The sequence below is a fragment of the Eucalyptus grandis genome, chromosome 1, assembly GCF_016545825.1.
Source record: "Eucalyptus grandis isolate ANBG69807.140 chromosome 1, ASM1654582v1, whole genome shotgun sequence".
Taxonomy (NCBI): domain Eukaryota; kingdom Viridiplantae; phylum Streptophyta; class Magnoliopsida; order Myrtales; family Myrtaceae; genus Eucalyptus; species Eucalyptus grandis.
This window is the reverse complement of record NC_052612.1, coordinates 47,824,024-47,847,278: the sequence shown is the minus strand read 5'-3', so window position 1 is coordinate 47,847,278 and position 23,255 is coordinate 47,824,024. Positions and strand designations below refer to the sequence as shown.

At 42.4% G+C, this 23,255-nt stretch overlaps 1 protein-coding gene and 2 pseudogenes across 1 annotated transcript; 2 read left to right on the top strand and 1 right to left on the bottom strand.

Moving 5' to 3' along the window:
- Nucleotides 1–2,453: 2,453 nt before the first annotated feature.
- Nucleotides 2,454–6,025, bottom strand: LOC104447615. The gene is made up of 5 exons (XM_039300106.1): nt 5,933–6,025; nt 4,754–5,220; nt 4,290–4,482; nt 3,426–3,597; nt 2,454–3,135 (listed from the first exon to the last, which is right to left on the bottom strand). Exons 1-5 carry the CDS (start codon nt 6,023–6,025, stop codon nt 2,690–2,692), a joined length of 1,371 nt encoding a protein of 456 aa, XP_039156040.1. The 3' UTR covers nt 2,454–2,689.
- Nucleotides 6,026–6,327: 302 nt separating this feature from the next.
- On the top strand, nt 6,328–8,748 carry LOC120287332 (annotated as a pseudogene).
- A 7,762-nt stretch (nt 8,749–16,510) lies between these two features.
- LOC120288469 lies at nt 16,511–21,805 on the top strand (annotated as a pseudogene).
- The last annotated feature ends 1,450 nt before the right edge of the window (nt 21,806–23,255 follow it).

The window sequence follows — 23,255 nt, the reverse complement described above, 5'->3', positions numbered from 1 at the left end:
GTGAGTGCTAGACCTTCTCTCCATTCATGAATCCTCCAGGTCACGAAAAAAAAGAAGAAGAAAAGAGCATTGCTACAACCGCATTATGATGTCAACTAAGTTAAGCTAAAAATTAGTAGCTAATTTTACTAGGGAAAGAAAGAGAGGAGAAACATCTTAGCAGCTAAATCATCTTACAAAGCGATTTGCTTCAACTTTCATGTGTTTCCTTATGTCCAAAAAACATGCGAAGGGGAGGTTTTCTTGTTAATTATTTAGGTGGTTGTCGGAAACGAAGGTAAATCTATTGAGGCGTAAAGCAAGCACGATGCCTAATCAGGATTTGGCGTTTTGTTTTGTGCTTTAGTTCATGAATCTGATTTAATTATAGATAGTTTCTTCAATTTACCAATAGAGTCTTGCTTCTATTCATGATAAATCTATAAAGATCCTTTATCCCACGCGATGCTTCTATTGGTGCATCAACAAATCTCAACATTTAAATAATTTTATTTCATAAGTCAACGGTTGAGATTTATCGAAATATTGAGAGAAGTCTAAGATATAGTAAAGAATTTAATCGTGATGAAAATACATCTCTAGATCTTTACCAAGTAATAAGAGTTCAAATTGAGCCTAAGATCGACACTTGGTCCAAGGCGCGCATCTCGAGGTGCCCGTGGTGTGATAGGAGACAAGGAGCTTGACCCTTTGAGGCCGAGAGACCGACAGGGTTGGGCAGGCACCCGACCCAACTCGGATATTTCACAAGAGAGGGAAAAAAAATCCTAATTAGAACAAAACCTACTCCTACAAGTCTAACCTAATTTCATGTTTCCCCGTAATCACGTCCCCCCACTTTCGAACTTTAAATGGTCAACGGAATGATTGAGTTCCCATACTCTCCCTAGGTAGGACACCCGCTATGTAGGGCTAAGAATAGAGATTTGAGCGCATTAGCCGCAAGCAATCAACTAGTACATCAGTAGTAGTACTCGATCGAACGGAAAGTCGCGGGCGGCACTGGCCGAAAATGTTCAAATGGACTTCCAACTGAATCCGCCCCCCGATCGAGTGCGCCATCGCTTGGAGATTCGATGGAGCGACTTCAGCTGCGAAGTGCAAGCAAACATTCAGTCAACTCATCTTTCCATTTCCATCGATTTCGATCGCGTTTGACCTTGCAGAAAAGGGGCTGTGGGCTCATTTGCGACTTGGCAAAAGTTGGGTTTGAGTTGAAAAAGGAGCGAGGGTTCACGTTCTACGGCCACTAATAATTCCCTTTTCCCCAAGTTCTTGCTCATGTGTATGAATCAAATAATGCTGGCACTGGAAAAAATAAGAAATTAAAAATAAAATAAAATGAAGGAGACCTTTGGAAAGCCAAAGGGCGAGACTTGTTTGTGCCCTTGACGGGGTCAAAAGAAAAGTAGAAACCACAAGTGAATCCTCTAATATAGGAAGATCTTCTCGAAGTTGATTTTTCACCTTAATTAGTAAAAGTGTCTCTGCTAGATTAGTGCCAGGCTCATGAAACATTCTTACTATAACTTACGGATCAAGAAGTTACAAGCAAGCGGAAGTCGAGAGGGATAGCTGCAAATATTTGATACCGTGGAGAATCAAACTCGTGACGTGTGCCAAATACGTGTATACAAGTCTCTTTATTAATCATTGATTAAGCAAAGGGAAAGAATTAATTATTGTCTGACCAGCAGTCGCCGCAGTTATTCAAACACGTGGCGGCATTGCACCGCTAGACAGTCACCGGATCGTGTTTATTCTTTTGACACTCGATTTTAATTGTGATGGGATTCAATTGCCCAATCTAAGCAGGGGTGGGGGTGGGGGAGGGGGGCATTTGCTGCAAGCTTTCGGAATTGACTGATTGGAGACGATAAGCTTTGAGCTGCGAAAGATGTGTTCAATTGCATTCGTTTGTTCCCTTGGTTCAAATTTCCCAATGAGCGGTTCAACTTGTGCATGTGTTGATGTCTCTGTGAAGCTTTCGATTGGCGAAAAGTTGGTTCCGTGATCAGTGTTTCGTGATCTTCTTGTCATGAGTTTGCTCAAAACTCTGTTTTGTCCCATGGACAGACCCCAGAAAACTCAGTTACCAAGTAAATGAACTCATCCGATTGGAGTTTTCTCGCTCTTGGTCATTTTAGTTGTGTACGCGATGCGTGTGGGATCGGAGGTGGCATTCTCTTTGCGGGTTTTCTCACGCATTTCGTTCAACCGGAGATGCAGCGTGACGATACTAGCCCTTCTCTTCAATCTTTTGTCGGACACTTGATCGATTGAACGCTAATTCTGCAATCCAATGTTCTATGCGCCTCGTACTGTTAATTGAGGGAATGCTTTGAAGCCTCCTGAAGAGGTTATGGATAAAGCGTATCGAGAAATGTTGTAACAGTCTTGTTGGACAAGTCTTTGGGTAAGGGGACCAAGTCTTAATACAATGCAATCAATCAGAATCGTGTCACTTCTCTAGGTCGTGACGGTGTTATTGATGTTCTTGATCATGGAAATGGGACGTACATCTTCAAATGCCATAGCATTAGGGTTTGCAATTCGATCCCATTGTTCCACGGCATATCTTCAATCAGCCGTTACTATTGCCAAATTGGAGTCCTAATATGAATAGGCCAGAGTTTCAAGGATGTTCGCATGCCGGTTTTGGGTGCGAGTGCGTGAAATTCCTCTTCAATCAATCAGCGTCTGCAAGAATTCTCTTCATATCATCAATCAGCTTCTGCATCTGCTCCCTCGAATGCAGAGGAGATGGGTAAGCACACGCGCAGTCCAGCTCTCCGTCCCGTATGGTGTCGAAGAATGCGATGGACGGGCCGATGCCGTGAACAGAGGCACACCCGATGTAGTCTCTCACTCCAATCTCCTCATGCAGCGGATTCGACTCGTCGAAAACGGTATCCTCGAAAACAGAAACAAAGGCTGTTCTGAGGGACGAAGACACGGTGAGGCCTGGGTTGTCGATGGCCTTGCACATGAGGAAGTTGAGGTCGCCCATGTCGGTGAAATGCTTGTTCCAGTTCTTGGCGTTCGCAAAGGCTGTATAGGTTCTCTTTGCCAGGTCCCATAGCTTTTCGCTTCCACTTATATCGTGCGTGTTGAGGATGGCTGAGTGATAGAACCCTGAATCGAAGTCGAACAGAGCATGAACAATTTTTCGGGTTAGAGATGAAGTACGACGACTTGCTACATACAAAAATGCGGAGGGATTAGCTTGCTCTAATTGCTTCACATGATGCAGCATGAACAGAGCAAGCCCAGGACTCCATCTTTGCCTAAAGAACATAAAAGAGAACTAAAAATGCCAATCGGTTGCAGACCATATAACACCAAGCGAGTAGTTTTCACTCCCCTTGAACAGACAAAAGGTACCTAAAAGATTTCATCTGAGAAAAAACGCCGATTAGGCTTACCAGGGTGTTGAACAGAAAGAGGTGGGTTGAGATATGAACGGCAGTCGACAAGGGTGACGACAGCATACTTCTCCCATTGGTTATTGGTGGGTTGTTGCTTAGAGGTGTGTGCTGCGATCAGGGCGGCCGCTGCCAAAGCGCCGCACAGTTTGATCTCTCTTGACTTGCATCCCTGCAGTACTTTGCAGCACTTTGCAGCTTAGTATGTATGAGCAAAACATACCACAGATGAAATCACACGTCGCGCATCACCAGAATCCACTCTCCTACAGACAGCAAGACGTTTCCTATTCCAGCAATAGCCGTCAAGAACTCACACAAATCTCGCATCCGATACAAACTGTTTGGGCAACCCGACAATCCTCACAGAGAATGCCCCCGCTTCTCCTAGAGGCATTACATACACAACACAAATCCTGTCTGTTGGTCTAATAGCGGCTTCATCAATGCTAACAGCTAGGACCCGAACAATGGGATCGTGGGAGTTCTCCCTTTCCCTGTAGTAAGTACTCGGAAATTCTCTTAACCCAATGGTCACAATTCAGTCATTTTAAAGCGTGTCAAACACCTAAAAACAAGTACTCGAAGCATTCTAATCCTTCAAGATGGTCAGCTTATGCGTGATCCCATCCGTCGGTTGATGTTCGGTCGGAAGGTGATCAAGGACAATGTGACATGATCCTAAACCAAACGGTCACTATTCTAGGCCCCTCTCATCCGGGATAACGAGCGGATGTTCGAATGAGTTCAGATGGATTCCGTCTGTCGTGCTAAGAAAATTACACCAAATTCCAGTTTCTGCTGGATTCTACGTAGTGCATGAACAAAGGGAAAAGGGAAAAAAGGAAGCCGATCGGAACTCACCTCGATCAGCCTCTGGGTGTCCTCTCTGTTCATCTTCAACCTCATCATCCGGGAACACCTCGGCGACTCCGCGTCCACGAAGTCCAGGTGGGCGAGCCGGAACGAGTTGAGGGAGTACCCCAGCAGGTCCATCCCGCGCGCCCAGAACGGCTTGTTCGCCTTCCCGCTCGGAATCAGCTCCTCGATCCCCGATTAGCGTCCGCCGCCTCCTCCTCACGGTCCCCATCTCGCCCCTCCTCCGCCGCCACCAGCAGCAGCCTCCGGAGCAGCGCCGCCGCCGCCGCCCGGTCGCACGCGCCCGTGTGGAGCCGGAGCGCCAGCGCCCACCGGTCCTCGCTCAGGTGGTATAGGCTCGCGTGGAACACGTCGGTGCCGGCGCCGTCGCCGTCGTCGCCGCCGCCGCCGGAGTCGCGCCACGCGTTTCGGTTCATCTCGTGCTCGAGGATGCGGTGCAGCGGCGTCGCCCCGGCGGCGTCCCCTCCCCGCCGGCGCCGCCGCCTTCGCCTTCGCCCCCGCCACCGTCTTCGCCGTTCAGGATGCGGGACGTGGACGAGAGATCGAAGGGCGCGATCTCGAGGTGCGGCGACGAGGGGATGACGAAGGAGAAGGCGTTGGCGGCGGGGTCGAAGCGGATCCTGGAGCGGAGGATGGGGTGGGACTTCTGAAGGCCGTGGAGGGCGTTCCGGAGGAGGGACAGGTCGGGTGGTTTGGCGAGTAGGAGGGCGAGGACGGTGATGCCGGTGCCGCCGGGGACGGCCCTGCACCAGCTGTACTCGGTGCCGCTGACGGGTCGGGTTACCGGCTCCGACGGCGGGGAGGCGGCGGTCGGGGCTTTCGTCGGACATCGGCGACCGGGGCTTTGGATATCAGAACCGCAAATGCAGGCGAGACCCGGAATGAGTTTCGGACTCACAGTAGCATCAAGCAAGCTCTGCAAATCGCAGTACAAAAAGCTATTTTCTTATCCTTTAATTTATGATATCTATGTCCAGAAAATTGTATTTTTCGGACAGAGATGTGACGTATGATCGAAAGCAATGCGTGAAAAAAATGTGATGATTCAATTATTCGCATCTTTCCATTTGTAATACTTCTTTGTCCTTTTCCTTCACATGTGTCCAAGAGCATCCCATCTTCTTGACTCTTAGGGGATGCGTGTGGGAGTTTTCTGGTGCAAAATTTTTGTGATATTGACGTTGGAGCTGTACTCCCGACGTTTCCCTTCTCGGTCCGAACGTGAAAAATCAAGAAATCACGCTTTTTACCGCTGAACATTTGAGCTACGCATCAGGGGACAGTAACTGTGGGGAAAGAAACGGGGGAGGAGGAGAAGCCCGACATAAAGGAGTCCCCTTTTGGCGCCTGAATCAACTTCCTAAGCTCTGTGTCTCTTTTGCTGCGAAGCTGAAGTAGAAGATCGGACCCGTTTTGGATTTGATGATTAGACGGAAAGGCCGCTGCTTTCTTGTTGCACCGAGCAATGGGAAGCTTCGTTTTCGCTCGACTTCGTTGGCTCGTCCAGCCCCGAGGCTCTCCCTCACTCTACTGACCATCGAGCAACTTCGCTGAATCCCCGTACGCATCTACAATGTAAAGATGCGAACTTTTCCGTACCCAAGTTCTGCATTTCGTCTCTACTGAACTGTCAGGGGGTTTCCACGATCAGACAAGTTCACGCGCTCATCGCCGTCACTGGGATGCTTCATAACCTGTCTGTGGTGAACAAGCTCCTCCATATGTATTCCTACCATAGAGCTCTAGGGGATGCATATGCACTGTTTGGTGTAATGACAGAGAGAGACCCTGTCTCGTGGAGTGTGATGGTTGGTGGGTTCGCTAAAGTTGGCGACTCTTTCATGTGTTATGGGACTTTTAGGGAACTCATTCGTTCGGGAGCTCAACCCGACAACTACACATTGCCTATGGTAACAAGGGCTTGTAGAGATACTTCAGACTTACAAATGGGTCGAGTGGTTCAAAGTGTTGCGTGGAAAATGGGTTGAATTTGGATCGGTTCGTGTGCGCGGCATTGGTGGAAATGTATGCAAAGTGTGGGGTGATTGAGGACGCGAGGCAGTTGTTCGCTGAAATGCCAGACAAGGACCTCGTGACGTGGACTGTCATGATTGGCGCACTTGCAGATTCTGGTGATGCTAACGAATCACTGGAATTATTTGATCGGATGACACGAGAAGGAATCATTCCCGATAAGGTTGCCATGGTAAATGTTGTTCATGCATGTGCCAAGTTCGGTGCTTTGCATAAGGCTAGAGAAGTCCACAACTATATACGCATGAAAAATATAACTCTCAATGTGATATTGGAGACTGCTATGATTGACATGTACGCAAAGTGTGGCTGTCTCGGTTCTGCAAGGGGAATTTTTGAGACTATGAAGGAAAAGAATGTTATCTCGTGGAGTGCCATGATTGCGGCTTATGGGTATCATGGGCAAGGAAGGAAAGCTCTTGACCTGTTTCCAATGATGTCAAGTAGTGGATTTTGCCGAATAAGATCACTTTTGTTTCGTTGCTGTATGCATGTAGTCATGCAGGTTTAGTTGAGGATGGTCTTCGAATTTTCTTTGATGCAAAAATGATTATGGTTTAGAACCTGATGTGCAGCATTATACTTCAATGGTTGATCTTTTAGGCCGTGCTGGGAGATTTGGTGAGGCCCTAAATTTGATAGACCATATGATGGTGGAGAAGGATGAAGGTCTGTGGGAGCCCTTCTGGGCGCATGTAGGAAACACAGGAACATAGACTTGGCGGAAAGAGCGGCAAAGTCGCTTTGAGTTGAAATCAAATAATCCAGGGCATTATGTTTTGCTCTCAAACATATATGCAAATGCTGGTAGATGGGAAGATGTGGCCAAGATTAGGAACCTCATGACCAAACAGAGATTGAAAAAGTTCCTGGTTGGACTTGGATTGAAGTGGCCGACAAGGTTTATCGGTTTGCTGTTGGGGATACTAACCATCCACGTTCTCAGGAGATTTACTTGCTCCTGAAGAACTTGTGTGAAAAATTAGAGTTGGCTGGCTATGTCCCTGATACAGATTTTGTACTGCATGACGTTGAAGAGGAAGTTAAGATCGAATTCTATCGACACACAGTGAGAAACTGGCAATTGCATTTGGCCTTCTTGCAACTCCTGAGGGTACTTGTATCAGAATCACAAAAATCTAAGGGTTTGTGGAGACTGCCACACATTTATTAAGTTTGTATCAGCAGTTGCTAAGAGGGTGATTGTAGTCCGGGATGCAAACAGGTTTCATCACTTCGAGGATGGTGCTTGTTCTTGTGGAGATTATTGGTAACTGATCATTTGACTTTCTGCACGTCTACGACTTCTTCTCCTTGGATGCAGTTTCATCCCCAGAAAAAGAGAGGTAATAGAAATCAGAGGAAAAAAATTCCTTGAAAAGCATTTAAATTCGTTGCTTGTGGAGCATGATAGAAGTGAAGTTGTCAAAATACTTTGGTTGGTTCTCCAGAATGTGTTTCGATTCATTTTGTAGCATAATTAAAAGAGACATTTCAAAGTGCTGTTAGAAACTTGTGAGGATTCAGGTACCATGCTTTCCTCCCCTAATGTCATTTTTTATTTATTTTTATAATGTATATGCGGAGCCACTGTTTAGGATTCAAACAGATGGGCTCTCATGGCATTGATGTAAATGTTATCTAGCTAGGTTGATCTCATGTTGATGTTCCTAACAAAGAGATGCTAGAATCTCGATTGCTCGCTTGTGAAAGAAGTTCTAGTCAAGCTTAAAAAACAACAGCTCGGGGATGTTCAGGTAGCAATTATCATTTTCTGCTCACAATGTGTATATACTAATTGTTGTTCCCTTCGTGGAAGGACTCATATTCTCCAGTTGACTGACTTGCCACTTTTAAGTTTGGAAATACCGGTGATGTGACCTTGGTAATAGAAACTTGGATAATCACCTCTGTGTGAAATATTATTACAGTTCCAGGGAATCTATGGTAAGTTACTAGTACTCCTACTTCTTCCATTTTGTCATATCCTCTAATAAAAGGGATAGAAAATGAGTTGATTCGAATCTAACTTTTTTGAGGAAAAGCCTCTCCTTCTTCCTCTAAATGCAGAGTAGTTTAAAGTCATGAATGGAGAGCAGAAACTTCACTTTAGCTTGATAATCGTCTCTGCCTAATACTTGGATACTCAGCCTTTTGTCGACGCATAAATGGAATCGTGAAAGAAATTTTTAAGTGGCAATACGTCCAAGGAGTTAGAGCTAACAAAAGAACTGCAGTCTAGGTGAAGAATTCTCAATGCACTCTTCCTTTATATTCTGTTCTCAAGCTCATGGATTTAGAATGCTTCAGCAGGTCCATTGTATACCAAAGCGTGCAAGCGCATCCTCATCATTTCAGGGGGAGTCCTTTTCAATCTGCTTGATGTGAACACACCATTGTTGGCTCAGATTCCCCGGCATTGTACTGCAATGGATCTATATGAGCCCTCGTCTCTGAGAACCCAAAGAATCCTGCTGCAGGAAAGAGTAGCAGCAGCGTGAAGTTTCAATATGAACTCCCGGATTGTTTTCTGCCTCCCCTAGAAGAATGAACGGCACTACAACTACTTCTTCGCCAATTTCACAGTAGACAAAAGATGAATGCAGAACTGCCGGCTAATAGCCGATGCTTTCCTGAGCACTCTTTCTTGTGCTGATGAGGTTACCGTCACTGTCCCAGACTTCTCGAATCTAAATGCGGGAGTTGCTCCTTTTTTGACTCTCTCTAGCCTCTTCTGCTGCAAGCTTTGGTGCAGCCTCGAAGGGCAGCATTTTATAGTTTGATTTCTGCATTATGCTCAGAGAATATAGGGAGCAAACAGACCGGGCCGGGATTAGAGATATTTTCAGCCTGGCCTGAAAGATAAGAAAGGCCTAGACCGAACCGAGTCGGTGAGGGCTAAAGCCCGATTTTTTCTTTAATGTTCTAATATCGTAGTACTCAATATCAATCCAAACTCTCATGTGCGAGTCAAGCAATCAACACTAAGTTATTTGATAGTTTATAATTTCCATTTTGGATCTGCACACAAAATATAACTTCTGATTACCACTTTTCTTTGGTGCATTTGATGTTTGGTCCTTAAAATAAATTCCGGGTGCAATTGAAGAATTAAATGCTTTACCCCAGGAACTGAAAATATCCATGACTTGTCGTATTTATTAGAAATATTAAAATTCCGGGCAGTTTTACACCATCGCGAGCTTCATCATGTGAAGCCCAAAAACTAGGTGATCGGGTTTCCGGCTCGTCCGCTCAAGGTGGAACTGGGAACCGGGACCAGAGAATCGGGTCCCAATTTTGGGAACCGTGGGCCGGACCGTTGGTCTTAGGACCGAGAACCGACCGGTCCAAAAGAATTGACTTTCTTTTTCACTAAAGAATAATCATGCTCTAAACCAATCAATCAAATCGGTTCCGAGCAATCTAATAAAACTACTCACACATGTTTCCATGTGCAAAATATTCAAACTTCACTTGTGTGAATATCAATCATAGTTTATGTGTTTCATGCTTAATTTTAAGCATAAAACCCATGAATAACGTGATTAAATGTTGTGCTTGGCTTAGGTTTTATAGACAATCTCTCTTGTATACTTTGAATGTTTAGTTGATATGAGACTTATCTAATAAAACTACTCACACATGTTTCCAAGTGCAAAATATTCAAACTTCACTTGTGTGAATATCAATCATAGTTTATGTGTTTCATGCTTAATTTTAAGCATAAAACCCATGAATAACGTGATTAAAGGTTGTGCTTGGCTTAGGTTTTATAGACAATCTCTCTTGTATACTTTTGAATGTTTAGTCGATATGAGACTTTTTAAGGCTTGAAGTCCTTGTTTTTGCAAGTGAGGGAGCAAGAGAGAGAGTGTGAGCATGAGGAGAGTTTTTTCTATAAATAAAGAGTAACAATAAGAGTTTTGGTGATCTCTTGGCCACATAAGAGGTTGTTACCTAAATCAATTCCGATTGCAATAAGTTTCATATATAATATTCATATATTATATGTGTTTATATATTATATGAATATAAATTATATATAAAAAATTTTGCCCTGGTCTCACCAGTTTTCTGCCTCACCTCGAATCTGAACCGACCAACCTACCACGGCTCCAAGATTAGAACTGGGAACCGGACTGCCGACCGTGGGAATCGCCCAAACCGGCCAGTCCGGTCCCGGTTCGGGCGGTTTCCATCGCACACTCCTACCAAAAACTCAGCCTACCCCGAAACAAGAATTGAAATAGACCTAAGGACTGCCTTGGCCATTTCAGGCGGGGCGGTATGATTTGGATTTTTCGGGTTTAGATTTTTTATGTGCACCTGTTCCGTCCCATCAGAGATCATGTTTGGCCCGGGGACCAAAAGGACAGTTTCGCCAAAATTCTTCCAGCGATTGTATCGGTCCTTAATCTAGCTGAAGCTGACATAATTCTCTTCACTAATTTTCTAGACAGCGACAAGCCAGGCGAGACTCACTAGGCATGCGGCCAATGGTAAGGGAGTTGGGTGGGGTGGGGTGAGGCGTCGGATTTCATCCACGCTCACAAAAACAGAAAACTCTGCAAAGAGGCATAATAAGAGAGAGAAAAAAAAAATGTCTTGTATTGTTTGAAATAATTAATTAATAAAAATATTTTCATTATGGACAATAATTTATATTTAAATAATTTCGTGTATAATAAAAATATTTTCCGTTAATTCATTTTTTAAAGTGATTCAATCGATTATTTTTGAGAAAATATTGTTTAAATCATTTGTTTTCACAAACAAATGCACAATTTGATTAGGACAAACCCAAAGAAAAAAAGAAGAAGCAAGATCACGAAATGACGGCACTGAAATGGATAATGAAATAGTAGTCTCCATTCATGTTGTGTGGCTTAATTCTCCCAAATGGTCACTTGTACCTGAAAGATAGCAACTTCGTCGGGCAGAGTTGTCGACGATGATCCAATTGTCGACATGAATTTTCCTAATCTGATGGGTGAGAATCCATCTCCATGCGGTAGTCGACAATCATTCTCATTGATCTGACGATTATTGCCTTGCGCGAAAGTTTGGGGTGGAAAAACACATGTGCACTGCAAACAAGCCCCAGTCTTGCAGTATAGAGAGGCACTGCATGGAACTTTCAGTTCTATGTTCTAAAGCCTCATAACATCTCCATTACCAGTTCAAATAGCAAGAACTAGAATTTCAGAGTCAGTTAAAACGATATAAACTCCACTACAATCTCCCATAGAAAAAACGGGTGAAATTAACTTGGCTTCCTACTGTTAACTGGGTCAAAGTTTCAATTTTTAGAATACCAACTAGGAAATCAATACATTGGAAATTACAGTAGATTCTATCAGTGTCAATCCAAAGGGCTTTCAGTTTATTTGTTTGTTTGTTTTTTTTTTTTTTTTTTTTTGGGGTGTTGCTCTAGTGATCCACGAGAATAGTGGCAGACAAGAAGGGGTAGTGGACTCCCTATCACCAGCAGTCTCAGTGGTCGGCGTGCATTTTCTGCTCTGTTCATTTGTACAAGTCCTCTAAAGTCTTTGCCTTACCCCACAAAAACACTGCATAATATCTCACTTTTAAGCCATGGCTTTTCCTAATTGCCAAATATGAAAAGTTGAAATGATATGTCTTGGGTTAGAAACATGAAAATTTTGCCCCACCCCTCAAAGTCCATTACCAGTACTTTCAATAGACAAAATGGCCAGACATTGCCATTAGAAATTAAATCACGGGAATAGCTGGAGTGTATAGGCCAGGCAATCAAATTTGTATAGATGCCCATTGACACCAAACAATCAACTTCGTTTGATCGTGCGAGGCCCACGTAATCAGTGGCGAGAAAAAGAAGAAGCCAATCTATATGGACCCTGGGTCGATGTAAGAACTTTTCCTAGACAGCCTGATGTCCTAAAGCACATTGGATGGTCTCCCAAGTGCCAACTCTCCAAGCAAAATTAGCAGGCGAAGACCAGACAAGAGGTCGATCTTGTTGGTGATTCGTATGGACCCGGATCGATGTAAGAATTTGCCCTAAAGACAAGCTGATGTCCTAAAAACAGATTAGATGGTCAGCCAAGTGCTAAGTCTCCAAGCAAAACTTAGAAGGCGAAGACCAGAGAAGAGGTGGGTCGTGTTGCTTATGGTCTGCCGCGGCACTTTAACCTGTCAAGACCTTCTAGGGATTGGGCTTGGGGATTGAGCTTGCATGGAGCGTGGGTGACGTTTCCCATGAAAGTGGAAGCGAGCGAAGCACCTGATCTGATAACTTCGCGCTTTCCAATGAAATCCACACCCTCATGTTCTTTCCTTTGTCTTGACAAATGAATTGGACGGTGTCTAAGCTGTTGTAATTATTGTTATATTACGGTTTTCTATAGCTCAACGTTGGTGAGGTGTCCTTCATTTTACGTGACTTTTTGTTTCAGTTCCTAAATTTAATCTTGTGGGTTAATAATTCAACTGATGTGAGAATAATCGACATGATTCTTGACTCTTTGTTCTACTGCAAATTTTGAATTTAATATTGAAGGTTAATGATTCAACTAATTTGAGCATAACCACCATGACTCTTGAGATTTTGTCCTTTAAGTCTTTTGCAACTATTTCCCTCGTTTATAAATAGACATATCTCCTCAGGTCAAAATTAGAAAATCATGAACTCCTTGAAGCACTCCTTGAGTTTTGCTGGAGTTTTCATTACAAAAATAATACTCTAAGTGTGTTAGTTCCAAGAAGTATTTGATAGAGTCATGTTCGTATGGTACTAATACAAATGGTTTCGTGTTGTGTTTTGGGAAGTATAGTTCGTGAAGCTGTTTAGCATCGTTGGTGGAAACTAATCATCTCATAGAGATGCAGTTAGTCATATCTCACCTCTTTTGTTGAATTGTCGATTAAAGCGATTTGATTGGCCATACCTCAACTCTTGTATTGAAGTTGCCGATTATATGAAGAAGTTATCGATTCAAAGGCAAGTTGTCGATTGACTATCGATATGCAAGTTTATTATCAACTTAGAGAATGCCGATCGAATACCTAGTGATCATAATTTTATTGCAATCAAGTAAGTCTGTATTTGCTTTGTAATTCAACATCTTTATTTGTAAAAATTATATATTGGCTTGGTCGTTATTGAATTTGTTAATGTTTCTCTCCGAATTATTATTTTCTGATTACAACAAAACGGTATTGCATATTTTTCCTCTTATACGTAGTTTTTTTTTTTTTTCCCAACATAAGCACAATTCTCTCTAGAAAGGATGAATATGCTTCCCGAAAAGCAGTGCCCTCGACCCACCCTCTCTTCCCTACCTTCTTCCATTCATGCGTACCGGATCCAGACAACCAAAATCTGCATGTAACATTCAAAGCTCATCAAGCATATGCTTCAAAAGAAAGTGTCACGCTCGACTTAGATTTCTTTTTCGATATGACGCTCGAGGTTATAACCCGGGTCCTTAAATTTGTAGCATCTTTTTTTTTTTTTCAATCGAGCATCGCTATCTCCAATTTTGGGAATGTTTTTCATGCGCGCTCCAATCCTTATAGAATTTTGGCAAGCGAACCCGAGCCGAATCTCTAATCAAAATTCTATCCAGTTGCGATTTAGAATTAGCTTGGGGCCGTTTGTTGTCGCCACCACTATCGGGCTGGCCATCGAGCTTTAATGGATTCCAGTAGAGATGATTCCTAGAGTCGTTACGACATCGAGTAGAGAAGAGTTTATGCAGTTTATTTTAAGTCGGACAACTATCTTCAAATGGTCACCATCGAATACTTCCTCGAGTTGCATTCGTGGTCTCGAATCCGGACCAGAGTTTCGATCAAGGCATCAGTAAGGTGTCCACGTACAACACGCTGAAAACAATTTTTCCACGCCGACATAAAACCCTGTCAAAGGCACAAAGAAAACTTTACTAAGGTAGCTTTCAGGCACTTGACGACCTCGCCCGATACTGCTCAAAGCGTCGACGTCGAGATGTCAGTGTCATGTGAACGAAGGCAGAAACCTCAAAGCGGGAACGAGGCCGACCTACGTGTGCTTCGTGCTGGAAAAATGATGAACCCGACAAACCGGTGGCAATTGAGTACTTCGAATCTCTAGGTTATGGATACTCTTTACTGATACGAATGTAGAAATAATCGGCAGTTCCGTGTAAGCAAGGTCCGCAAGGGGACGTGCCTAAATCAACTCATCAACTTCAGTGGATTGACCAAGAAAGAAAAAGAACGAAAAAATTGGAGAAGATAGTCGGTATAAGCAAAGGTCCAAAAGGGTAATTAACCTAGGGTTAACCAAGGCGTGGTTAACCTAATTTTGTTTACCATATTTTTCTTCCATCGGTTTGTTTTTCCCCCAATTTCAAAACTGATATGTTATTTCAGTATTTTGGCTATACACAGAGTCAAATTGTTTTATCCTCTCTCACTTTTTCAGTGAAAATTGCTCATTGAGTTCCAAACTTGTCATACATATGCCAATTCAATTATAAACTTTTTCAATTTCACAATTTAATTTTAAAATTTTGCGTGAAATTTTGATATAGTTATTCTAGTTAATTCCCACAAAAATTGTTGATATGTCGGTCCAATCATCACGGGCCGACACACCGCCATGTCAGATATTTCCTACAATAATTTGTTGGAAAGACTAAAATAGAATTTCACGCAAATGTTTAGAACTAAGTTGGCCAAATTGAAAAACTAAGGCTAAATCGACATTTGTACAATAAATTTATAACTAATTGGACAATTTTCCCTAGTAATATACTGCTCATTTTTGTTTTATAGCTAATAATTTATCATTTATTCCGACTTCACGAGGTTTAATTAAGTAATTAAGTAATTATCCAAGGAAATTCTTCACCTACTATATCTCTCATCGCGAAATTCTATCTCGCTCTTGGGTTTTGAACTCATTACCCTTAAGCAGGCGTGAAGTCTATTAGGCTAATCACGCTTTGAGCTGATAATCACTCAACACTTTATATCAAGGAAATTAAGCAAATCCTCAAGCTAATTCCGGTCAAATAGGAGATTATGATAGATCAGATAAGTCCTTGGTAACCATAGATTGCAACCAATTAAGTTGCGCCATTATCGATGTCGGCATAATAATATGTTCCCACAATATCTTAATTACGACAAATTGTATCCATTCAAACAACCCACTCATCTTTGTATTTTCATATACATCAAAAAGAGTACAAAGGAAAACATTTATTAGGATTATGATGTCAAAAAAGCAAATTAGTTATAATTATGATTGAAGAGAATTTTCTGCATACCGACTGAGGGATTGCACTAAATAAATGATTTAAGGAATCGAACCTATGCCCGTGTAATAAGATCGACGTTGCTTCTACTAATAGATTTATTTTAACCATAAATAGACTGAAAAGAAGAATTTGGAATCCTCTCTCAGTTTAGGGTGCATATAAGATTTAACTAAATCTAAGGCCTACCATCTCATGGAATGTTTAAATCAAGGCAATCTCTTGAACTTTTTGTTTATTTAATTTGATTCCTAAAATTTTTTTAAAAAAAATCCGGTCAATATAAGTAGTTCATGGAGTATATTGCCACATAACTTGTATTTGCCCGACGTGAAATGTCATGTCGTTGTTCACTGAGCTAATATAATGATTTGAATTGCCATATTAATTTCCTAAATCCATAGATTTTTTTCCCATCTCTTCTTCTTTTTGTGGCCTTCTTTTTGGGCCAAAAGAACGGTGCATACATATGACGTGGATGCCACGTGAACGGTAAAATGGCAAAACCTAAAATTAAGTTAACAAAATGGCCACGTCGGTTGAAAGTGTTAGGAGTTTCAAATATAGGGCTACATCGAGTGGCATTATTAAAAGCTTATGAATTAGATTGACTAAAAAAAAAAAACCATTCTGGGGTTATGGAATATTCAAAAGTAATTAAGGATGTCGTTAGCCCTCGAAGATAAAAACAAAACTCTACCTAAATAAGTGCGAGGATAATCCAAAAGAACCTCCTTATTTATCTAAACGACACTTTCTTTCTCTTCTCTGTCCCTCCCTCCCTCCCTCCCTATAAATAAGCGAGCAACCCTTCATTTAAAATCAACCTCATCCGTAATAACTTCTCTTTCACGCTCTTCCCTTTTGAGCCTCTTTCTTTCGCGATGGACGTTTCACGGTTTCTCCGAAAATCTCCTGCACTGGTCTTTTATCTTCTCCTCGTGATCGTAGCTTTCGATTTCGGCGACGAGAACTGCGCCGTCGAGGCGCGCCACAAGGTTTATCCTGAGTACCAGTCCTCCCGGCCGTCTCCGTGAAGTATGCCCATCGGACCGGCTACCACTTTCAGCCTCCTAAACACTGGATCAACGGTATGACTTCTCGCATATTGTCGAGCTCTTCCTCTGAACAGGACATTACTTTTGTTCTTCTTTATGTTCTTTTCGTGTGTTTCATCTGTTCGGTGTTGTTCGTCCTTTTGGATGCTGATTGTTTAGGTTGAGAGCCTTTGACTCTCCTTGTCTTCCGGAAAACCTTCGTCTTTAAAAGCCTTCCCTAACACATTATCGTACAATGTAGGTCAGGGTGCATGGAACTACATTATATTCGACGAAGTCATCCCTTGTAGAGATCTGACTAGCGGTTTTCTGCATGAGTTTTTCTTTTGTGTATTTAACAAGTCATTCTTCTTCAAATTTTATTCGTTTTTGCCATAAAAAGGGTTATTCATCTTCCGGGTATTGGGAGTAAGAGCCAGTGGGAGGTGGGCTGGGATCGAAGCGGTGAATGTGTGGACTAGAAAAATCAAAAGGCGCCCTTATCTTCAACCATCTAGAAGGAGGGAAAGCTACTAAGGTGTCCTTTATGTTCCCATCTGCCTTTTTTGCCATACTTAGTCAAAGAAATCAATTTTATAAGACATCAAATAGTAGATGATGGCTTAAGTAGGAGGCCACTTTCAATGGAGACGCAGCTTTGCCATCATAATGATGACAAGAACTTGGTGGTGAAATGCTTATTGTAGAGAGCTGAGACCACGAAACAGCTCTTTCCCATCGATCTCCCATCCTGGTTTTACTTTCTAACTCAGAAATTATGGTAGAGACATGACAATGAGAGATAGTAATAGATCAAGTTGGGCCGTGGATTAATGCGATAGTCACCCTAAGGATGATGAATCATGAAAATCGCATCATTTCTAAATCATGGTTTGTCCGGTACACCGTGCACAGCTCCTGTTGCAATTGCTACTGCTGTTTTCTTGACCCAATTGGTACCTTCACGAGGAACACGAGAATCATGATTGGTCAATGGAGGTGTGGATCATCAATCGGGCTGCAGCGGCCGTCACACCATATGTCTTTTGTTTCTTTCCGTTGGCTTTTGCTTTTTGTTATATTTGGATTACTTCCGATCAATAGGACAAATTAAGATTGTTTTGCACGTTTCGTTTTGCCTGCAAAAGTCCTGCTTTCGCACCTAAACGGCTCCTGCATTGGCATTAGACTCCATAGACTGTTAAAGGGTTTTGATTATTGTTGAGTTCTCAAGCGAACGGATCGCTTTGACAGTTTAAAGGGTTTTTCTTAATCTTTCTTCACTCTCTTCTTTGTTGCTTCTTTTCTTGGAGTATGTAATGTCCCTCAGACTTTGGGAGAGCCCAAAAATAAATCGAAGGGGAATGATGAATTGATGTGGGAAGTGACCAGAAAATAGCGATTGAAGAAAAATATCGGGAGAAAAATGCCACTGTAGATATATTACCTTTAGCTTAAATCTTTGAAATGCTGCATGGATGAAGGGAAAAAAACAATATTATTTTTATGAAAAAAAAATCACTAAAAATTTCTTTTGTGCCTGGCTTAGCATTATCCTTCGTGCCTTAGCTTCGGTTCATAAATATCTGGAAATTTTCGAAGAGAACCATCATGAGATTGATGTTTTGCTAATCAGAAGTGGATGTGGTCGACATAAGGACGATACAACGTCAGTTGGTCCCCATCTTCGGAAAGTTCACGATCACAAGTTGGCCGCAATGAAATGTTGGGGTCGCCTTCGAAGATAAGCTGGTGCGACAAGGATGCAGAGTGCCGCCTGCATCTTGTGGTCTCTGTTAGTCCTAGCACGGAAGTAATTAATAAGGATGAATTTAGGAAATAATTCCGCATGCCTGTTGTTACTGTGAAAAAGGAGTCGTTGATGAAAACCCCACTCTCCAATTTAATTTACCTGATGCTATGACCTATGCTCCAAGGTTTTCGATTTGAATTTATAGTCATGCGATACTTGCTCTAACTAAACGCTACTTACTTTTTTTGTTTGTTTGTTCTCCTCTTTTGTTTGGCACTCCAAATCTCCACCTCAACTATAATGATCCGGCAGATCCAAATGGTAATTTCCGCACCCGACTTTTCTTACATATGTCTATTTGTATTGGCATTGCTTACTATATACTGAGATTCGTCCTTAAATTTAATGTACAATTTGATTTGTTATATTCTTACAAGACATGGAAAAGTTCTTTTATTCAATTGTCAACTTAAATCCATCATGTTGTTGAGTATATCAAATTTGTGAACATCCCATTTTTTCCTTTCTTTCTAATTTTAACCTAATTAAGTTTTGTAACCATTCCACATTACATTAATCATAAAATTTTTCTCTATGTGAGTGAAATCAAATGGTTGAATTGAGCAGGACCCATGCACTACAAGGGATGGTACCATCTCTTCTACCAATACAACCCCAAAGGGGCGGTGTGGGGCAACATAGTGTGGGCTCACTTTGGTGTCCAAGGACCTGGTCAACTGGCGAGCCCTCCCTCCGGCCATCTACCCCACCAAGCCCTTCGACATAAATGGGTGCTGGTCCGGGTCCGCCACTGTCCTTCCGGGCAATCGCCCATCATTCTCTACACCGGCATCGACACCAGAATCACCAGGTCCAGAACTACGCTGTCCCTGCCAATGCCTCCGACCCCTACCTCCGCGAGTGGACCAAGCCCGACAACAACCCCATCGTCGACCCTGGGCCTGAGTCAACGCCAGCGCTCATTTCGACCCGACCACCGCGTGGTTCGAGGATGGGCACTGGAAGATCCTTGTTGGCAGCAGAAGGAAGCATCGGGGGATGGCATATTTGTATAGGTATGGTGAATAATTAGTGACGCGACCTATTTACACTACGTGGAGTATATCATTTTAATTGTATGCTCCCCTCGCGTTCTAATATGATCGGAATCTATCATTGAATCGCTTAATAGGGTGATCATATATCGTTTTAATTGTATGCTCCCCTAGTGTTCTAGAAGGATCGGAATCTATCCATGTATATATTATGGACACTAAACACGTTTTTGTTTTTCATATGTTAGGTCAGATTTGATGTTTAAAATATGTTAAAACTTCTCGGCATCAGGCAATTCATTATTCAATTGTACAATTATAGAGGGCGTTAGGACTAGGTTAGGCTTATCATTTAACAGTGACATGGTTATAACACGAAGATGTGAATTTGTTATGCAGGAGCAGGGATTTCATCCACTGGACCAAGGCAAAGCACCCGCTGCACTCGGCGTCGAAGACCGGCATGTGGAGTGCCCTGACTTCTTCCCCCGTTTCAAAGAACAATGCCAACGGCTGACACGTCGGCACTCGGCAAGGTGTGAAGCATGTCTTGAAGGTCAGCCTCGATCTAACACGGTATGAGTATTACACGATCGGGACTTATCACCCTGACAAGGACAGGTACATGCCGGATAACACCTCGGCCGATGGGTGGAGCGGCTTGAGGTACGATTACGGCAACTTCTACGCTTCCAAGACATTCTTTGACCGGTTAAGAACCGGAGGCTCTTGTGGGGTTGGGCCAATGAGTCCGACGCCGGCCAATCTGATGTCCAAAAGGGATGGGCTGGGATTCGTGTGATTAAAGAGACTTACCCTGTCTTCTTTGGCGCAATTTATTCATTTTCTTGATTATCATTTCTCAAAAATTGTTTAGTTAAAAAAAAATACAAAGACCTAATTGATTTATATGTTTTGCGAATCAGCTTATTATCATTTTTCTTATGATTATTGCACCCTCATCATCAGTTGATCCTGGGTTCAACATTTTGTTTTTTAGTAGTAGGGATTCCACTGCATAAAACAAATGACATAACACGATGGTAGCAATGAGCCTTCTCACTGCAGCTGGTTTCGTGATCTGTGACGATGGACGGTTGCTTATAACATGTTCTCATTTTCTAGACATGCTTTCATTTTAGTTAGTCGAGTTCTTTGTAAGTGGAATGGAACAAAACGTTGCTACATTCCTATGGCTTTGATGCAGACGATTCAAGGAAAATATGGCTTGGCAGCTATGGAAAACAACTGTTGCAATGGCCTGTTGAAGAGCTAGAAACTCTGCGGGGACAAAATGTTCACATGAGCAGTGTCAAGCTCAACAATGGTGAACATGTCGAGATTAAGGGAATTACAGCAGCTCAGGTTCACATATTTGCTCTATGATCTTTAGTCCAGTGCACCAAAATTTGATTGATGATCCATAGCTGAATGAGTGTTAGCGTTTGTTTCCTACGTTGAGTGGTTTACTTAGGACAAATTAGGATTTTGAAGATTTCTACATGATGACACATGCTTCAGTGAAGAAAGCTCCTACAAGTTTATATTGTCATTGTCAACGTTGGCAGGCTGATGTGGACGTGGTGTTCTCGTTCTCGAGCCTGGACGGGGCCGAGCAATTCGATTCGAGCTGGCTGAACGCGCAAGACCTCTGCGGCTTGAAGGGGTCGGGGAGTTCCAGGCAATGTTGGGCCTTTCAGGCTCTTGACGCTGGCTTCTGAGCACCTGGAAGAGTTCACCCCGTCTTCTTCAGGATCTTCAAAGCCGATGACCAAAACAAGCACAAAGTGCTCATGTGCTCTGATGCAAGGAGGTCTGTCATATTTGATTTTATATCATGCGATCTTTCTTGTTCATAATAAGTTTCTTGATGGACTAGAATTATTATTACGTCTTTAATTCCTTTTTTTTGGGGTAAATGCAGCTCGTCTCTCAAATCAGGAATCTATAAACCATCTTTTTTTGCTGGTTTCGTGGACGTGGATCTGAGCGATGGGAAGATTTCTCTCAGGAGTCTGGTAAGTGATGGTCCATCCTCAATCCTTAACTCATTTCTCATCCCAGTTGGAGGGTCGGTAGCGAAATCGCCAAAATTGGGCGGAATTTGCGGACGCGCATCCATTCAATTTGTAAACGAAATTGTAATGTCCAGATCGATCATTCCGTGGTGGAGAGCTTCGGGGCCGGAGGCAAGACATGCATCACATCTAGGGTGTACCGACACTTGCGTTGCTCGGCAATGCCCGTCTCTTCACCTTCAACAACGGGACTCCAGACGATCACGATCGAGACTCTCGATGCCTGGAGCATGAACCGGCCGGTGATGAACTAAGCTCTTTGAGTAGAGCAAAACGTCAGTATGTCTTCGGCTCTAGGCAACATTAGGGTAGAGGACAGGGCTGTGTTTGATGCCCAATGTAAATAGTAAATAATCGCCCTCTGACTGAGGGGCGATAGCCAGCCAGATCTTGTTTGTAGACAGCTGACAAGTAATTTTGCTTGCACAAATAAATTAATTAGGGATGTTTATTTGCTCCAAGAATATATTTTCTTCAACGGGCCATGCATGAAACTGGTTATAAATAGAATTAGCTGGGTGGTGGTAATTTTTAGTTCATCAAATCTAAGCTTGGGAGAAATGGTCAAATATCCAATAATTTTTTTAATTTCTTTATCACAATGAAGATTAGGACAAAGAGGTTCATCCCATGAGCGAGAGACTGCGAATCTTATTTTGGTCATCTAAATGGAGTAATTTTTAATTATTCAATTTTCTTGAATTACTTACTAATGTTGTTTGATTTTTTAATTTGTTAGTTTTGTTTGAACTTCTGAACGTCTACATTTATTGATTACCATACAAAATACCATTTTTTTGTGGAGAAAATATCAGGTAGACCTTTTACTTGTTAAATTAATAATAAATTACTCAATTTACTAAAGGACAAGTATTTGGGGGACCCACTTTCCCCCCACCTTGTCTTTCTACTCTCTTCTCCATCCTTCTTCCCACTCACATCTTTAGAAATCGAGACAATTTGGATTTGCTTTTGGCCAAAATAGTGAGTTCTTTATTTGTCGTTATGTTTTTTTTTTTTTTCCCTAGAGTAGCTATGGTGATGATGATGAGGGTAGATGTACGGAGGCTCAACACACGGGAGAGATTTGAACCTTCTAAGGAACTTAGAGATCGATAGGATGGAGGGCTTCGAGCTAGAGTCCTGGGAGTATGGCGGTTGACACAGCCATACCATTAGCCAAGAGCATCCGAGCCCTCGGAGAAACCACCATTTTTGGTGCTGTGTTGAGTTTAGTGAGGGAGAAAGTGACAAATGCCAATAGTGTTGCATCATAAACTTGCCTCTTTTGTCTTGTTATGGAGAAGGAAAGAGTGATGAGACGAAAGATGGAGAAGAGAGGGAGGAGGAGAGATAAGGTGTGGGGGTGTTGATGGAGGATAGACGGTGAGTAAGAAAGGGATTTTTGAAAATTTGAAATGTGAGCTCATTAAACACGTATCCATCAATGAATGGAGTGATTTATTGTTGACTTGGTAAGTAAGGTGCTCAATATTTTCTCACTTTTGCGTGTATCTTTCCAACTTTTCTCCGATTAAATAACTTCGCCTTTTAGACTACTCTTATTTGAATAGATTACTAACTTATATTTGTTTTTCTTTTTAAATTGACCAACTTGTTTATGTATGCCACTTTATTAGCCTTGCCAACCCTTTTCAACATTACGTTATCAACTAATTTTTGCATTAGTAACCCTTTTAGAAA